Source organism: Sapajus apella, unplaced genomic scaffold, assembly GCF_009761245.1.
Source record: "Sapajus apella isolate SASKATOON/1434 unplaced genomic scaffold, GSC_monkey_1.0 scaffold14, whole genome shotgun sequence".
Taxonomy (NCBI): Eukaryota; Metazoa; Chordata; class Mammalia; order Primates; family Cebidae; genus Sapajus; species Sapajus apella.
In genome coordinates, this window is record NW_022436954.1 from 7,285,499 (window position 1) to 7,303,106 (window position 17,608).

The window sequence follows — 17,608 nt, forward strand, 5'->3', positions numbered from 1 at the left end:
ATGGGCAGTGAGGCTGGCCAGGTTAGAGAATGGAACAGGAAGCACACACCTCGGAGCTCTTGTAGCCCAGGAGCAGATAGGTGGCCATCACCTCGTTGTATCTCTGGCCCACCAGTGAGTCCTGGATCTCTTCTCGTGTATAGCCCATGGACACCATCAGCTCTGCAGAGGGGACACATAGTTAAGACTGGCCTCCACTCCTAGGAGAGCTTAACCTCACAGCCCAGCACAGCCTCACCTGTCCGCCGGGGGTCCTTGTAGTCAGGGAGTGGCTCCACGTAAGGCTTTAGTTCATCATCTTCGTGACCCACATTCATCCATCGATCTTTCATGATTTGCTGGGGAGCACAGATAAGGAAAAGGGAAGGGGAAGAAACTCAGCTGGAAAGTTTCTTTGGGGACCCTGGGCCCTCCCCCAGCTGGGCTCCACCGCTCACCTCTAAAGTGCCTCTCTTGCTGGGATTAAGAATGAGGAATTTCTTAAGCAGGTTTTCACAGTCCGTGGACATGTAGAATGGAATACGGTATTTTCCCCTCAGTACCCGTTCCCGCAGCTCCTGTGGAAGGATCCAGGGTTAGAAAATTTAAACCACCCCAAGGCCAAAGGAAGAAACCTCATATCCAGGATTCCTTAGAGCTGAAGCCTGGCCAAGCAGACAGTATGGAAGAAGGCAGACAGGCTGGGACAAGACACCTCACCAGAGAGGCAAGTGAAGTCAAATACCCTCGTACCCTCTAACTTGACCAGCCCGAGGCCTGCAATCCGGAGTGCCTTGGGGGATGAACACACACACAACTTATCCCATCTTTCGAGAAAGGAACTGAGGTTATTCATTCCCAGGTGCAGAAGGCCTTTGACTGCTGCTACCTCAGCAAGCCCTTCTCTGAAGCTTTGGCTCAGGACAAATGCAGACAGCTGGCAAAGGCGGGAGGTCAGGGCTAAGACCAGAGGCCGAGAGGAAATGAAAAGCAATAAGAAGCTTGCACTTCACTCCACCTTGAGGTTCTGTCCATCAAAAGGCAGGGATCCGCTGACCAGTGTATATAGGATAACTCCTAGGCTCCACACATCCACCTCGGGTCCATCGTATTTTTTGCCCTGGAAGAGTTCTGGGGCAGCATAAGGGGGACTGCCACAGAAGGTGTCCAGCTTGTTCCCAAAGGTGAATTCATTGCTGAAGCCAAAGTCTGCAATCTTGATGTTCATGTCAGCATCCAAGAGCAAGTTTTCTGCCTGGGAGGTAAGATGGAAAACATGAGGGAAGAAGTGAAACAGACTAAGGCCCTGGGCAGGAAGGAGCTGAGGGGAATGGGAGAACAAATGGGAAGTCATCTTCAGTCTCAGAACTTTCTCCACCAATGTCAGGGCAGGGCTTCAATCAGCGTGCAGGCTGGGCAGGAGGATGGCAGTGTAGGCCACTCCTCACACGGGCAGCCGTGAGAGACTGGGATCGGAAGGCCCAGAGACCCTGTGAGCTGTGCAAAGCTTCAGCATCAGGCCCAGGTTAATCAAATTATGTCTGTGAGGACTTGGCAGCCAAAAGACTCACAGGTGTCCTCAAACTTGAGCATCTTGGTAATGGAGATGGTATATGCGTGCGTGCCTGCAAAGCAGCTGGGATACAGCTGTGGAACTTTCAGCACTCTTCCCTGGGTCAGCTACCAGGTTGCCTGAAAGACCGAAAAAGCCTGGAGTGTGCCTGCCTTGCCTGGCAGCACTGAAGGGTGATGTGCCGGGAGGTGAAATGGCAGAGGCCCCCTGCTCACAGGCTGGAGTGGAACCCGAGGTCCAGCCGCAAGGTGTCTATCAGAAGCAGCCCTAGGGGCTTTCTGGTCATCTCAAAAAAACAAATGAAAGCCTGGAGTTTCCTGAAAGACTCAGGGCCTGATGGTTATTGATGGTTTTATCATGGAGAACCAAGAGGGAACAACCCAGCCCCCACTTAAAAGCACAAGGAGAAGTGCATGCCTTACCTTTAAGTCTCTATGAACAATAAACTTCTGGTGACAGTACTGCACAGCAGACACTATCTGAAAGGAAGGAAGAAGGGTTAACCCAGGGGCGCCTGAGGGTGGGCCATGGGGCATGGCAGAGCAGTGACCCTGTGACCTAGTGCTAAGCTGCCACACACATAAGCAGAGCCCAAAGTACCCTCCAAGGGCCACTTACAGACAGGCAGCTTATCCTTACATGTCAAACCCCAAAAGGCAGAGGTCAGGCCCAGAGCCTGTGGAGGGAGTCACACCTACCTGACGGAATTTGGCTCGAGCCTCTTTTTCTTTCATCCTGCCATGAGCCACTAGGTAATCAAATACCTCTCCTGTAAGAGACAAGGCAGGGACCTCAGTCTGAGCTGGCTGGAGGTGGAAGAAGGAGGGGCACATGAAGAAGAGGCAGTTCCACACCTACCGCCGCTAGCGTACTCCATGACAAGGTAGAGCGTTTTCTCAGTCTCAATCACTTCAAATAATTTAACTACAAGAGAAAAGGCCAAGCCTTAAGTCAAGAAGCAGCAGGAGCCACATATTGCTCTCCAACATGTCCAGGAGCATCCTAGGGACGAAAGTCTCCCCTCCTTTCAGGATCTCCCACTCCCAAGAACAAGCTCCTCTCATGCCAGCCAAACTACTAAGGACAGCCCAGTGTGTCAGAAGGGGAGATGGATTTTGAGCTGAGCTTCCCCAGGGGACTCCTTGAAGACTGCAGACTCCAAAAGGCAGTGCATCTCGGAGAGAAGATGACAAGCTGGAAAGCAGAGCCCTGCTGTTGGAGAAGAAGAGAGAAATGACACTGTATGCTCACCTATGTTGGGATGATTCAAAACCTTCATTATTCTTACTTCGCGGAATAGCTGGAAGATAAAATACCAGGGGTCATGCATGCTCAACTTGTTCCCCTCAGGTCCCTCCAAACAGAGCCCCTGCTGGGATTTTTTTCCCCAAAAAACCAAAACCAGGCAGGGAAAAGAAAATAGGGTGGTTGTCTAGCTCATGCATGGCCTTCCCCGTGGCTGGGAAGTCAGGGAAGCTGGAGGAGGGCTGCTGTGGGGACGTGCTACCCGGCACGGCATCAGGATGAGCCAGCCATGCCCTCTGCTGCGTCTACCAAATCCAGCCCCAAAACAGCAGGCACGTTTTGGCTGGGTGCCTCTACTGGAGGGAGTGTGAACCCATGTGCGTGAATATTCAGAACCTGAGCTGCTGCCTCGGTTCAGTGACAGCATACACCCCAGCTTGGTCTGTGTAAAGGGATGGTAGAGCACCAGAGAGGGACCCCATCATTTTCTCATTTACAGCAGTTGGAGGGCTCTGTTCTAGGGGATAGGCCTTCAGGGTGGTGATAGAAGAAGCCACTCCTATATATAGCTGATGCCAATTTTAATCAAATCCACCTCCACACACTCACGCTCTCTTTGTGAAACAAAACCAGGGGCTCCAAACCATGTATTTCCATAAAGAAAGATGACAGAAATGAACTCCTTCCCCTCTGCGGGGGCCAGAGAACTGGAGGTGGGGCTTTTTGAAATTCTAGGCCTCATCACTTACACAAAGAAGAGAACTAGTTGTTGTTGTTGTTTTATCAGGGGCTTAGGGGAAGCCCTGCTTCAAGATATGGTTTATGGAATAAAGTGAATACATTTGTTTCCCTTTTAATGATGCCCTAGAGCTCGTGAGCTAGAAAGGAAAAGAAGAAAGAGGCTTTCCAATCTTCAGGAACCCAATGTTGACCTTACCCTTTATTAGAGCCTAGGTTTTTCTTTCTTTTTTCTTTTTTTGAGACAGAGTCTTGCTTTGTTGCCAGGCTCCAGGTTGGAGTGCAGTGGTGCGATCCCAGCTCACTGCAAGCTCTGCCTCCCGGGTTTAAGCCATTCTCCTGCCTCAGTCTTCCGGGTAGCTGGGACTACAGGCGCACACCACCACGCCCAACTAATTTTTGTATTTTTAGTAGAGACGGGGTTTCACCATGTTGGCCAGGGTTGTCTCTTGACCTCGTGATCCGCCCGCCGTGGCCTCCCAAGGTGCTGGGATTACAGGCGTGAGCCACTGCGCCCGGCCAGAGCCTAGGTTTTTCTTACTTTCTTCCCTCGTCCAATAGATGTTTTGGATGAAGAGGCAAAAAGCCTGGATACCACCCTCTGGGGGAGTCATGGAGAGCAGCACTGAAATGGCGCCAGCGTGGCTACCAGGGCTTCTTCCCCTGAGGGTGCTCACCTGGCATGAAAGTGGCATTCTTCTGGGAGAACTTGGGGTTTTCTGGGCTCGTCTAGACCCCTGAGGGAGCTAGATTCTTCAATATTCATTTTTTAGGAATCATTGCTGGGATCACATTTTTGGCCAGAATCAGACTGGCTTTAGTTACAAAGAGTCTCAAAAGGTTTTGAAAATGGCTCTATTTGTCTGGTGTTGGTGCCTTCCAGAGAGTCAGGAAGAATTAGGGAGAAAAACAAGGCAGGGAATAGGATGGCTTGGTGGACGGGCGAGTATTATGATGGCAGGCTAGACTGCTCCCAAGACCCAATGCCCACCCCACGCTGACTTCTGCTTCTGTGGGGTTGGAGCCAGTATGTCATGAGCAGTCCTTTTTTCCTTCCTCCTGGAAAGCTCCAAGCAGGGACGTCCTGGTGATAACAGCAACGCTTCCATTGAACTGAAGAACCCTTGAAGGGATTCTGGCGTAACAATAAATAGGAAACACCTTGGTTCTAGCTGTTTGCAGGTCAGGGGAACAATTCATCCCCTCTAATTCCATAAGCATTGCCCTCAACAATAATCCTCAATCCCTACTCTGAAGGTTCCCAGTATCACTGTATCTGACTCTGTTAGCATAAATCATGCCTTCTCCTAACTCAACTACCACAATATGTTGATGGAGAAAATATCTGATTTGCCACAAGATGAACAGAACTAGGTTTTGTTCAGAAAATCTAAGCTGGAGCTCATTCTCTAAAAAATTGCTGGCACAGAACCCAGCGCAGGTTCCTTGCTTCCTCCTATCCTCGTATTTCTAAAACCACTCCCCTGGATCACTCCAGATCTTGAAGAAGCTGCATGTGTTTCTAGTAGTGGCTACAAACATGTGTTGTTGCATAGGGCTGGCCACAAGCCAGAAGATAACAAGATGCTGGAAGTGGGTCAGACAGGTAGGCCAAGTGGCTGGGAATGGACAGAAAGACTTCAGAAGAGCCAGTGCCTGTGGCCAGGAAACCCACTCAGTGGGGAGGAGTCCCCACAGAGGATCCAACTAAAGCCCTGAAGGTAGCAGAGCCATGGGAGGGAAGGGTGGGAGGGGGTGGTGAGTGAAACGGCCAGAAAATTTAAACCAGGAATTCAAGAGAAGGTCTAAATGGGGTCACTAGATCATTGACCCCAGAAGAGAGGTTTAGAAAGGGACAGGAGGGGCCGTGTGCTTACTTTCTGGAGGCTGGAGGAGTTCAGTTGAGTCTTGTCAATGATCTTCACAGCTACCTAAGCATGAGACAAAAAAGCCCCAAATCACTTCTTTGACCAGGCGGAAACCAGGACTCTAATCTACTTCCTCCTTTCTATTTCCCACTCCTTTTCATCCCACAGCTTTTTGCACCCTATATCTCAGATCTCATTTCTCTTGAATAAACAAGGGGTAGGCTACAGTAGCAGTCCCATCACCACCTGCTGGAGTGTCAACCAGGCTGGAAGGTGCTGCCATGTCCCCAGCCCTAGTGCTCACCTCTTTCCCAGTCAGGATGTGTCGGGCCAACTTCACCTTGGCAAAGTTACCCTTGCCAATGGTCTTGAGGAGCCGATAGTTTCCAATGTGGGGCTGCTCATCAGCAGAGGTGGCTGAGTTGCGGCCCCGAAGCATATTGGACTTACTGCTGGGCTTGGAGTCAAGGTGTCCCAAGGTGGGCTGCAGGGTGGAAACAGAGATACCATTACATGCCACCCTTCTAGTCCCCTAAACCCTTTTCTTCAGCTCTCTGCAAAATACGTAAGGAATGAGAGTGCGGGGCAAACTCCAGGGAGCTGGTAGGCATGTGAAGAGTCATAGGGCAGGAGAAGAAAGGAGAGGGAACTGAGGTGACAGCCAGTCTTTATTCCAAAGGAGCACATCATAAGGTCCAGTGCCCAGGTCCTGTGGGTGGCAAAGCTCAGGAGCAGAGCAGTCCCATCACTGGCTCTCTGAACCTCGCCTGGCGACACAACAGCTCCTCTGCCTTAGGATGGAGAGTCAGTACCCTGCTTCCCTCTGTGCTGCTTGTGCACACTGGGAGAAGACTGCATCTCAAAGTCATGGCAGCAACATGGTCAGAACTGTTCCAACACCCTCATCGCCACCAAAACTTATATGAACCTTTGTTATTTATCATTTATTTGCTGTCTCACCCAGTGAGAATGGAAGCACATGAAAGCAGGCATATATTCTTTATTCACTGATACATCCCAGCACTCAGAGAGACTGGCTTATGTTTGCTGCTCAATGAATACTTGTACAATGAATGAACTGAACGACTGGGTCTGAGCAAGGCAGCATTCTGCCCTGCTCTGCCCTCCTGGCTCGAATGAGGGCATGAGGAAGCAGAAGCTACAATGACCAGCACTCAACAGGCATATAAACATAATATAGGTTGAATACCCTTTATCCAAAATGCTTAGGAACAGAAACTTTTCAGATTTTGGACTGTTTTGGATTCTGGAATATCTGCATATACATAATGAGATACCTAAGGAATGGGTCCCAAGTGTAAACATGAAAACCACTTATTTTTCATGTATACCTTATATACATGGCCTGAAGATAATTTCAAAAATTTTAAAATAATTTTGTGCATGAAACAAAGTGATAGAATTTTGACTATAACCTGTCACAGGGGGTTACGTGTAGAATTTTCCACTTGTGGCATCATGCTGGCACTCAGAAAGTGGAGATTTTGGAGCATTTTGGCTTTTGGATTACAGATGTTCAACCTGTACAAAACGGGTATGGTCCAGACAAAAAGTAGACGTCCACGTGAAGATGTGCACATTCCTCTAAGTGCTAAACACAGAGTGACTGAGCCAGCAGTTCTGCTCCTCAGTATATACACAAGAAATGAAAACAGAAATCCACACGAAAAACCTGTAACCAAGGTTCAGAGCAGCACAATCCATAACAGTCAAGAAGCAGAAACAATTCAAATGCCCGTTAACTGGATGAACGGATAAACAAATGTGTCATATCCATATCGGGGAATACTGGCTGGCAGTAAAAAGAATATATGCTACAACACAGAGGAAACTTGAAAACAATGTTGAGTAAACAAAACTGGTCATAAAGAACCACATACTGTATGATTCCATTTATATGAAATGCCCAGAACAGACAAATCTATAGAGACAGAAAGTAGGATAGTGGTTGCTGAGAAGGATGGGGGAATTTGAGGGTGACTAAGGAGTGTAGGGTTTCTTTTTGGGGTAATGAAAATGTTCTAAAATTGATTATGGTGATGGATATACAACTGTGAATTTAATAAAAGCCACTCATTTATACTTAAAATGGATAAACTGTATGATATGTGAATTATCTCTCACTAAAACTGTTCACAGAGTCTGGGCTAGGCAAGGTGCTCATGCCTATAATTCCAGGACTTTAGGACACTGAAGCAGGAGGATCACTTGATGCCAGCAATTCAAGATCAGCCTGGGCAACGTAGGGAGGCTCTGTCTCTACAAAAAATGAAGAAAACCAGGTGTGGTGGCACACACCTGTAGTCCCAGCTGCTCTGGAGGATGAGGTGGGAGGACCATGTGAACCCAGGAGGAGTTCGAGGCTACAGCCAGCCATGATAGTGCCACTGCACTCTAGCCTGGGTAACAGAGCGAGACCCTGTCTCAAAGAAAAAAAAACAAAAACAAAAACCAGGGGCAGAGTCTGGTCTAACTCCTGTTTACAGCCCTGATTATGTCTCACAAAGAACATCTGGTACAATTGCTCCTGCATACTGCAACAAAGCGTGAGGCCAGAGCCTCATCCCAGAATCATCCAGAACTGTCTTGGAAACTTCAAGGAAACAGTTTGGAGGGCAGTAGGGTGACCAGAGGAGTGTGAGTCAAAGTTCTTCCTTTCATGGCCCCTGTTGGCTGTAAGTGAAGCACTCAAAAACCACAAAGAAAAAGAATGACTTGCTACTACCCGAGGAACTGTCCAGCGTTCCTAGGCAGGAAGCTTACTAGCCCACCCAGATGCTTTTCAGGCAGAAATGACAGTAACAACTAAGTGCAGTATCCTGATTCTGACATCGTGCCCACGTAGGCCTTTGCATAGTAGCTGCAGGCTGTCTTTTGGTGAACTGCTAGACCAGATCCCAGAAACACGTGGGGTTGGAACATGGAGGAGGAAGAACCCATGCATCTGGTTAGATGTTTGAAGGGGGACGCTCCTCACATCCCAGAAGAGGCCCTTTTAACTTCCTTCCTTCTCTCTTCCTCATCAACCTTTGCACCTCCACAAAGCCCCCCAGCCCTTACTGTCTGCTCATTCCAGCCTGTGGAGCTCTCTGGTGCTCTGTTCACACACCCTGCAGTTCACCTAAGCCTGGCTGATCCTCAAACAGTGTTCGCTAGACAAGCAGATTTTTGAATACCTGCTTTTTTCCCTTCCAAACGAACTCTAGCGTTCACACCCCTCAAGGAGAAGGGCATTTCTAGGCCCTGCTGACACCTGATTGGGCCAGTCTCCTGAAGGATACCCTAGCCCTGTCCAGCAGGGTACTGAAAGCCTGGCCTCCTTGGCTACCTTTTTCTGAGCCCCATCCTCCCTGAAAGTGCTGCTAGACTGCCTCCCACCCTACCCAGTCTGCCTAGGGGGCAATGAACAGGAAAAACCTTCCTTCTGCCCCAACTCCTACGAGAGGAAGATGGGTGGGAAAGTTTCCTTGGCAACCTCTAGTTCACTTTCTAAGTTTTTTTTTTTTTTTTTTCTGTCTTACTTCCCTATACCCAGGTCAGATGACACCTTCTAAGTTTCTTGTCACTCCCCTTTTCTATGAGGATACAAGCCCAAGGCAGCAAGAAGCATGACAGTCTCTAAGCTCTCAAAATCCAGAACAGGGATTTAGCACCTATCTGGCACTTGGGCCTTTTGCCCCTCTGAAACCAAATCTGGGCATCCCATGCCCATCCTAAGCTCTGCTCTACCCATCCCTGTTGGTGAACAGAGGGGCTGGTGTGCATGGCACAGCAGGTCAGCATTCCTTGCCTGGCCCTGTGGCATGCTGGGCCTCAAGGAGCTTAAGCACCATAAGCAAGACTCTGCCATTCATTCTCTTCCTTTCTGCTTAAGACTGTAGATGTCAGAGACAAACTGCCAGGTTTCGAATCCTAAATCTGCCACCTACTCAGCACATATTAACTTTGTTATTCTCATCAACATCATCAAGCCAGGTGCAGTGGCTCATGCCTTTACAGGCAGCACTTACGGAGGCAGAGGCAGAGGATAGCTTGAGCCCAAGAGTTTGAGACCTGCCATTCACAGAAAGGAAAAAAAAAAAACCCAAAACAAAACAAGTGTAACATCAACATTGTCAAGAGGGAGGCGAGATTATTACAAACGAGGAAGAGAACTACCCAAAAGACCTGCAGTCAATATCGCAGCACATCTGTGCCAGGCAGCGATCTTGAGAACGCTGCAGTCCAACAGAAGAGGTTCAAGTCCTGGTTCCCCCACCTACAGGCTTTAATTTTTTTAATCTGTAAAGTTGCTATAAACATTCCTGACTTTACCCAGGTAGATGAGAGAACACATGTAAAAGGCCTTATCCAATGTTCAGTAAGAGCAACCATTAAGTCTCCAAATACTACTGCCCGCCAATCCAGAAGTCTCATTGTCAACAACCTTCCGTAGCGAAGTGGAGCCTGCTAAGCCAGCTACAGCCTAGCTGGAGGCTGAGGAGATGCTAGGGGCCTTTCTGCAGAGGGGGCCAGGCTGAGTGCCCACTCTCCTCCAGACCTGCTGAAATGCCACACTCCCTCAGCCTGTTGCTAGCCCACACCAGCACCTCTAGTCTTCAAAAGAGGGAAGAAGGGGGGTCAGGAACTCAAGACAGGGTCATTGTGAAGCACTGGTCCCACGCTGGGTATCTAGGACAGGTAAAGAGAGGAGGTTCTGCTTGTTCAGGAGCCAGGGAAGCAACAAGCACTGGTGTTTGCTCTTTGATCCCCTGCTCCAAAGTCACCAACCCTCTTTTCAGGACTGAACCATCCAACTCACAGGACTCCAAGCGCTCAATCCTTCCTTTACCCCCCACCCCCTCTACTATGCTGTAAGATGTTTCCCACAGCAGGGATGTGAGCCAGCATAAGGAGGCAATCCACTGGGAGGAAGCAGAGAAAGGAGAAAGGGAATAGAGAGGAGAAAGTCTCCAAGAAATGCTTCTTGGGCCAAGGCCCAAGTGAGGCAACTTCCTCACCTGGGTGCTTCCCTGACGGATGAAGAGGTGAAGGTGAGCAGAGGCTACTATGGAGACAGAGTTTCCCTTTTGTGGTTCTGGCTACACTATTCAGCTTGGCCCTGGGTCTCACCAACAGGATGTCAGGCTGAGGATTAGCTGCCCTGCTGGGCCAACTCCACAGGACCTGGTGACAGCCATGCTCTCCCCTGCACCACCACCCTCCCTGCTCATAGTAAGATGTGGCACACGAGGCACTCCCAAAGCTCTGGCCTAGGTCATATCCCAGGCAGGCGCTAAAGGATGGAGGAGGTCTGTCGAGAGTAGTCCCGATGGCTCTCAAGCAGCTTTTAGAAAGAATAAGGGGTCACCCTGCAAGGCAGTTATTTGGAACCAAAAGGCAGACCAACCAGTTACTAAGCAGGCCTGACTCAGAAGTAGGGCTGAAACAGCTTTGGGTTCTGCTACTGAGAGGAAGAGAGAGGGCAGGACATGGAGGAGAAAAGAAAAAGACAGTTTCACATCCACTGGATCTGCCAGGGCCCTTCTGTCTGGGATCTCAGACTCGGTAGGTGTGTTACCAGCTCGCCCGGAAGACAGCCTCCACCCCAAGAGGCCTGGCGCTGACTCAGGTAGGCAGGGCTCCGTGCCCTAATGCTGGAGGCGCCTACCAACCATTGGAGAAGCTTTGGGGCTCCGCAATCAGGGCTGGCCTCAAGTGTCCTTTGGCTTCCCGAGGGCTGGGGAGGGGCCAAACTGGGAGGGGTGATACTCCCTGGCCAGAAGCAGAGTAAGCCGGGCATTATGGAGTCAAAGGAGAAAAGTGTCCCTTGGGCACCAGCCCTGGCCGACGGCCCCAGATCCTAGGCTCCCCCTCACTGTAGCACCGGAGCATCCTCCCTGAGGCCTCACTCAGGCGTCTGCCTCCCACCAGCCCCTCCTCGCCCACTTGTCCAGCTGCTTGTTCTCAGGGGAGACTCTTCTGGTATGCGCCCCCTCTTCCTTTCCTCGTCAATGCCTCTTCCACATCTGGACACCCTTCCCATGAATATTATTATGCTAGACTCAGGCATGGCACCACTTAGCAACTCTCTAAGATCCTATGTTTGGGTTGAGAGGAAAGAAGGAGGAGGAGGCAATCCTCAAATGAAAAAGGGAAGAACATACCCGGCTGGAGAAAGGGACAAGGACTACCAGCGACTTCCATTCAGCAGAGCCCACAGCAGAACCTGTCAGGCAGCGAGGGCAAAGTACAGAGGCCGGAAAGAGCCAGGCCCAGGGCGGGGGCTGCCGGCTCAGCCAGCCACCCTTACTCAGCCAGAGCAGCCGACACCTTCCACCACCTCCTCAGTGAAAAGTAGCTAAGCAGCCAGGCTGAGCGGTTCCTGCCTGGGAACCTGGACAGTGTCGCAACCGAAACCACCACTAGCAGAGAGGTTTGGCAAGGAGAGCAACAGGGACAAAGCCCCGCTGGGCCAGAGCCTGGTGGTCAGGAAGTGCGTGCAATTCCAGGACAGTACACCAGGAGCAAGGTGGGAGGGAAGGGGCAGGAGGGGAATAGGGCAGGAAGGGAGACAGAGAGAAAGAGGCGGGTTTAGATCAACTTCCTTCTCCCCTCCCCCTCCCTCCCTCCCCGGAAGTGGGCTGCCCCACCCTCCCCAAGGTGCTTTGCTGGGTAACAGCTGGTGAGAGGGCAGGAGATTCACTGCAGCCACGGCTGTCATAAAGCCCTATCTCACCTGTAGCAGGTGGGACTTGGGTAGCGGCAGATCACTTTAACAAGGCCTCGAATAGGGCTGGGGAGGAATATGTGTGACTCAGATGTGCTGACCCGGAGTGGCAGCCCTGCCAAAGACCAGCAAACCACCCCCTCAAGAACGATGTGGGGAGGAGGGTAAGCAGAAACCAGCAAGCCGACAGTAGCAGCGGATGGACCTCCTACTTCCTAAAAAAGCAGTGCTTAACCTTAGAAACATGCGCATTCCATTTAGACACAAAATACTTTGGATATAATTTCAGGGAGTTCAGGGACTCTATGTAAAGCCCCCTAGAGGTCTATGTTTTCCAGATAATGGGCTTTTATCACTCAGAGCATTCTGTCAATGATAAAATCATGTTTAATCCTAGATTTTGCCCCAAAGCTATAAACAATCCAAATGTCCCTTCTAGGTTCCTTCCAGGCCTGCTTCTGAAAGTTTACCCCTAGATTCTCACTCATCTCTAAGTCTCCAGTCACCAATCCCCTGCCTTACCTTCAAAACAACACTGCTTACTCAAGGAATTCCAAAGGCCTGGGATTCCTCACACCTTCCCCTCCTGCTAAGCCCCCACTATCTGGGTATGCGGTGAGCTCGGGGCAAGTTGGCTATCTCTCATCTGGAGAAGGCTCTCCTTTACACCAACCACCCCTGTGTATGTGCTGGTTGCAGCCTTTCCTCTGGATCTCAGATCTATTTCTCATTCATTCCAGGACTCTAGGCCAGACTCCTTTTCATTAAGGAACTCCATGACCTTCTCATGTTGGAAGCCATTAACCCTCCAGGGAAGGGCAAAGCTTCCTCTGTGCCCTCACAGCACTTAAGCATACATCCCTGCAAGACCATGCTACTCAGGAGAGGCCAAGAAATGTTTGCCTTACCCATGAGCCCTGGTCAGCAGATTCAACATTTCTGATCACTGTATGTCCAACGCTTACACTGTTTTCTCCAAACACAGACCTACAGGGCAGGTAGTCTCCCTGTTTTCCATTGAGAAACTGACATTCAGAGGTTACGAGACTTGTCCAAAATCTCAACACTTCTAAGTCCGAGCTGGGGCCGGAGCCCAGAGCTTCTGTCACCATTTCAGCACTCTGCCGCTTCTGACACTCAATCCCCCTTACCAGTTTCTCATCAACCCTTCTTGATGCCGAATTGTGCTCTCATTTCCTCCAAAAGAAGGTAAGTCCCTGGCTCTTCCTCTACAGGTTAGGAGGGAGAAGGTATGAAGACTCAGGCAAGGTGCTCGGGACAATGAACGATGATGTGTGATTTAGGCCAATGGTGGAGTGCTGTCTACAGGCCGGTGGTCCCACAGCAACCCTTCCTTTTTCCAGCCCCCTCAAAGTGGGCCCTGACTTCACTGGAGGAGGTCAGCTGTAGTTTATTCTGCATCCGGGGCTCGAGCCTTCCTGGGACCTCCAGCCCCTTCACTCACTGGTAGACTGAGAACCAGAGCAGGATCAAACAGCTTGTTTTTTCCAGTCCCTTCATTTAACCAGGGCTTTGCAATGTGACAGAAGGACTGTTTCCTCAATCCTATTTGTGGGAGACAGTAAAGGGTTTTATAAACTGAGGAAGTATAAAGCACTGACCTCAAACAGAAAGGCTGGGAAGAGACAGGGTGGGACTTAGATAAAAAGCCACATGGGGGCCGGGCACAGTGGCTAACATCTGTAATCCCAGCCCTTTGGGAGGCTGAGGTAGGTGGATCACTTGAGGTCAGGCATTCGAGACCAGCCTGGGCAACATGGTGAAACCCCATCTCCACTAAAAATACAAAAATTTGCAGAGTGTGGTGGTGCGTGCCTGTAATCCCAGCTACTCGGAGGTTGAGGCATGAGAACTGCTTGAGGCGGAGGCTGCAGTGAGCAAAGATTGCGCCACTGCACTCCAGCCTGGGCGACAGAGTGAGACTCTGTCTCAAAGGCCACATGGGGCTGGGCACTGTTGCTCATGCCTTAATCCCAGCACTTTGGGAGGCCAAGGTGGGAGATGACTTGTGCCTGGGAATTCAAGACAAGCCTGGGCAACAAAGTGAGACCCTCTCTCTCCAATTAGAAAATTAGCCAGGCATGATAGCATGGGCTTGTAGTGTCAGCTACTCAGGAGGCTAAGGCAGGATGACTGCTTCAGCCCAGGGGGTCAAGGTAACAGCGAGCTATGATCGTGGCATTGTACTCCAGCTTGGGTGACAGACTGAGAATAAGACTCGTCTTTTTTTTTTTTTTTTTGAGACAGTCTCACTCTGTCACCCAGGCTGGAGTACAGTGGTGTGATCTTGGCTCACTGCAACCTCCGCCTCCTGGGTTCAAGTGATTCTCCTACCTCAGCCTCCCAAGTAGCTGGGATTACAGGCGCATGCCACCACGTCCAGATAATTTTTGTGTTTTTAGTAAAGATGGGGTTTCGCCACCTTGACCAGGCTAGTCTTAAACTCCTGGCCTTAAGTGATCCACCCACCTAGCCTCCCAAAGTGCTGGGATTATAGATGTGAGACACCACGCCCAGCCTCTCTTTTTTGAGATAAGGTATAACTCAATCACCCATGCTAGAGTGCAGCGTCGTGATCTTGGCTCACTGTAGCCTCTGCCTCCTGGGCTCAAGGCATTACCCTACCTTAGCCTCCCGAGTAGCTGGAACTACAGACCCACGGCAACATGGCTGGCTAAGTTTTGTATTTTTTATAGAGACAGGGTTTTGCCAGTTTGCCCAGGCTGGTACTGAACTCATGAATTCAAACCAATCTGCCCACCTTGGTCTCTCGAAGTGCTTGGATTATAGACGTGAGCTGCCACTCCCAGAACAAAACTTTATTTATTTATTTATTTATTTAATACATAGTCACGCTCTGTCGCCCAGGCTGGAGTGTAGTGGCACAATATTGCCTCACTGCAACCTCCGCCTCCCGGTTGAAGTGATTCTTCTGCCTCAGCCTCCTGAGTAACTGGGACTACAGCCGCACGCCACCACACCCAGCTAATTTTTGTATTTTTAGTAGAGATGGGGTTTCACCATGTTGGCCAGGATGGTCTCAATCTCTTAACCTTGTGATCCGCCTGCCTCAGCCTCCCAAAGTGCTGGGATTACAGGCATGAGCCACCACGCCTTGCTAAAACTTTCCTCTTAAAAAAAAGTCATGTGCCTGTGGCAAGTCAATATTTATTTATTTATTTATTTCAGACAGGATCTTGCTCTGTTGCCCAGGCTGGGGTGCAGTGGCACGATCTTGGCTCACTACAACCTTTGCCTCCTGGGCTCAAGTGATCTTCCTTCTGAGTACCTGGGACTACAGGCATGTGCCACCAAGCCCAGCTAATTTGTGTATTTTTTTGTACAGACAGGATTCTGCCATGTTGCCCAGACTGGTCTCGAACTCCTGGGCTCAAGCAATCCTCTCACATTGGCCTCCTGAAGTGCTGGGATTACAGGCGTGAAACACTGTGCACAGCCATATGGGACATCTTGTAACTGGAAGTTGGAGTCCCTAGTTTTTTGACCCTTCTTCCCTCCACCATATCCAGGAACCGTCTTTGCATCCTTTGATTCTGAACAACTATCAGCTATCAACTGCTGAGTCAATAAACCAGAGGAGCAAACTTGTAAAACTGGCAGGCACTTACCAGTGGAGAGGCTGGATGCTCCCACCCCCAAAATTAACTGTGACTGCTTTACTTGAGAAACAGGCAGATTCCTTTACTATCCCATTGTAGATAGGAGGTAGGGGCTGCTCCCTCTTTCCAGCCAGGGTAGGGGCCCCCCTCACAAAGGATACCAGAAGAGCCTGCAACTTAAGCACAAGGCCAAAAACCAAGGTGATTTACTGCCCTTTAGCTCTCTGAGCTGCAATCCTCACCCCAAGGTAGGTAGGGAGATAAGCACAATGGCCTGGGCCATGAGGTGGTCCCCTCCCCACAGCCCCAGGCCTCAAGCCTGACTGGGAAAAACCTGACAATGGCATAAGAGGGAAGAACAGAGAGCCACCTCCAGCTGACTCCCCTTCAGACCTGGAAGCCACAATGCAAAAGGCACTCTCCAAATCTCCTGCCTTCAGAGCAACCTGAAATGATGGGCTCCTCTTGATACTGGATTTTACTGAGCAACCAGGGTTTCGGAGGCTTCCAGGACTACTTTCATCCCTGAGAATCTGCTTGCTGGGGTATGCTCTCCAAATCCCCAACTACTGTTGCCCTAGCAAACCTTTGTTGAACAGTACGCTGGAGCCCTGGCTCCAGTTGCAAAGCTCAGTGAGATGTGGCTCCTGCTTTCCAGAAACTCAGAAGAGAGAAACTATATAGAAAACTTACTACAGTTGGGCCAGGCGCGGTGGCTCACACCTGTAATCCCAGCACTTTGGGAGGCTGAGGTGGGCAGATCATGAGGTCAGGAGATCGAGACCAGCCTGGCCAACATGGTGAAACCCTGTCTCTACTAAAAATGCAAAAATTAGCTGGGCGTGGTAGCGCATGCCTGTAATCCCAGCTACTTGAAAGGCTGAGGCAGGATAATCGTCTCACCTGGGAGGCAGAGGCTGCAGAGAGCCGAGATCGTGCCACTGCACTCTAGCCTGGTGAGAGTGAGACTCCATCTCAAAAAAAAGAAAACAACAAAAATAAAAACTTAACTGCAGTTGCTCTGCCCACCTCTGCTGCTTACCAGCTGACTGAATGTGAGCAAAGTGACATGACTTCTCCAAATCTGTTTCCTCATTTGGGTTGTAAAGATACTAGCTATACCCATTTCGCAGAATTAGAGTGAAGATTAAATAAGAAAATCTGGCTGGATACAGTGGCTCGTACCTGTAATTCCAGCACTTTGGGAAGCCAAGGCAGGCTGATCCCTTGAGCCTAGGAGTTCAAGGCCAGCCTGGGCAACATGGCAAAACACAGTCTCTACAAAAAAAAAAACCCCACAAAAATTAGCTGGGGTGTGGTGGCATATTCCTGTAATTCTAGCTACTTGGGAGGCAGAGGTGGGAGGATCACCCGAACCCAGGGAAGTAGCTGAGGCTGCAGTGAGACATGATCACACCACTGCACTCCAGCCTGGGCGACAAAGTAAGACCCTGTCTCAAAAGAAAAAAAGATAATTCAAGAAGAAGATGAAGAAAAAGAAAAAAGAAAAAAGAAAATTCACGTCAGTGTTTACCATAGAACTGGTGTTCCGTAATGTCTTGATGTATTCTCCTATTACCTAGCTTCACTTTTGTGTAGGAACCATTATTTCCCGTCTCCAAGGGCACTGGGCTCTGGAAAAGCTACAATATCTAGGAACTTGGCTGAAAGTACCAGTGTAGCTGAGTTGATTCCTGTCATCCTGGTATTCCTTCTATAACAAGGAAAAGTCAAATTCTTGCCATGGCTGGGCAATCAGGCAAAGAGGAGCCGCCCCCTTTTTTTTTTTTGAGATGTAGTCTCACACTGTCGCCCAGACTGTAGTGCAGCGGCG

The 17,608-nt window shown here is 49.9% G+C and overlaps 1 protein-coding gene across 15 annotated transcripts in view; it reads right to left on the reverse strand.

The window, feature by feature from the left end:
- Positions 1-17,608, reverse strand: part of MARK2 (microtubule affinity regulating kinase 2) — a 71,143-nt gene that overhangs the window by 10,029 nt on the left and 43,506 nt on the right. For 12 of the 15 annotated variants that reach the window (XM_032283026.1, XM_032283025.1, XM_032283021.1 and 9 more), the window contains exons 2-11: positions 5,708-5,887; positions 5,413-5,466; positions 2,804-2,852; positions 2,411-2,476; positions 2,251-2,321; positions 1,975-2,031; positions 998-1,234; positions 438-557; positions 239-338; positions 50-162 (exon numbers count right to left, since the gene is read on the reverse strand). In XM_032283026.1, coding sequence (XP_032138917.1) covers positions 50-162; positions 239-338; positions 438-557; positions 998-1,234; positions 1,975-2,031; positions 2,251-2,321; positions 2,411-2,476; positions 2,804-2,852; positions 5,413-5,466; positions 5,708-5,887 — 1,047 coding nt within the window. Of the gene's footprint in view, positions 1-49; positions 163-238; positions 339-437; positions 558-997; positions 1,235-1,974; positions 2,032-2,250; positions 2,322-2,410; positions 2,477-2,803; positions 2,853-5,412; positions 5,467-5,707; positions 5,888-11,570; positions 12,011-15,783; positions 16,544-17,608 lie in introns of those variants that run through there. The other 3 variants (XM_032283029.1, XM_032283028.1, XM_032283027.1) reach the window with 3 other exon arrangements.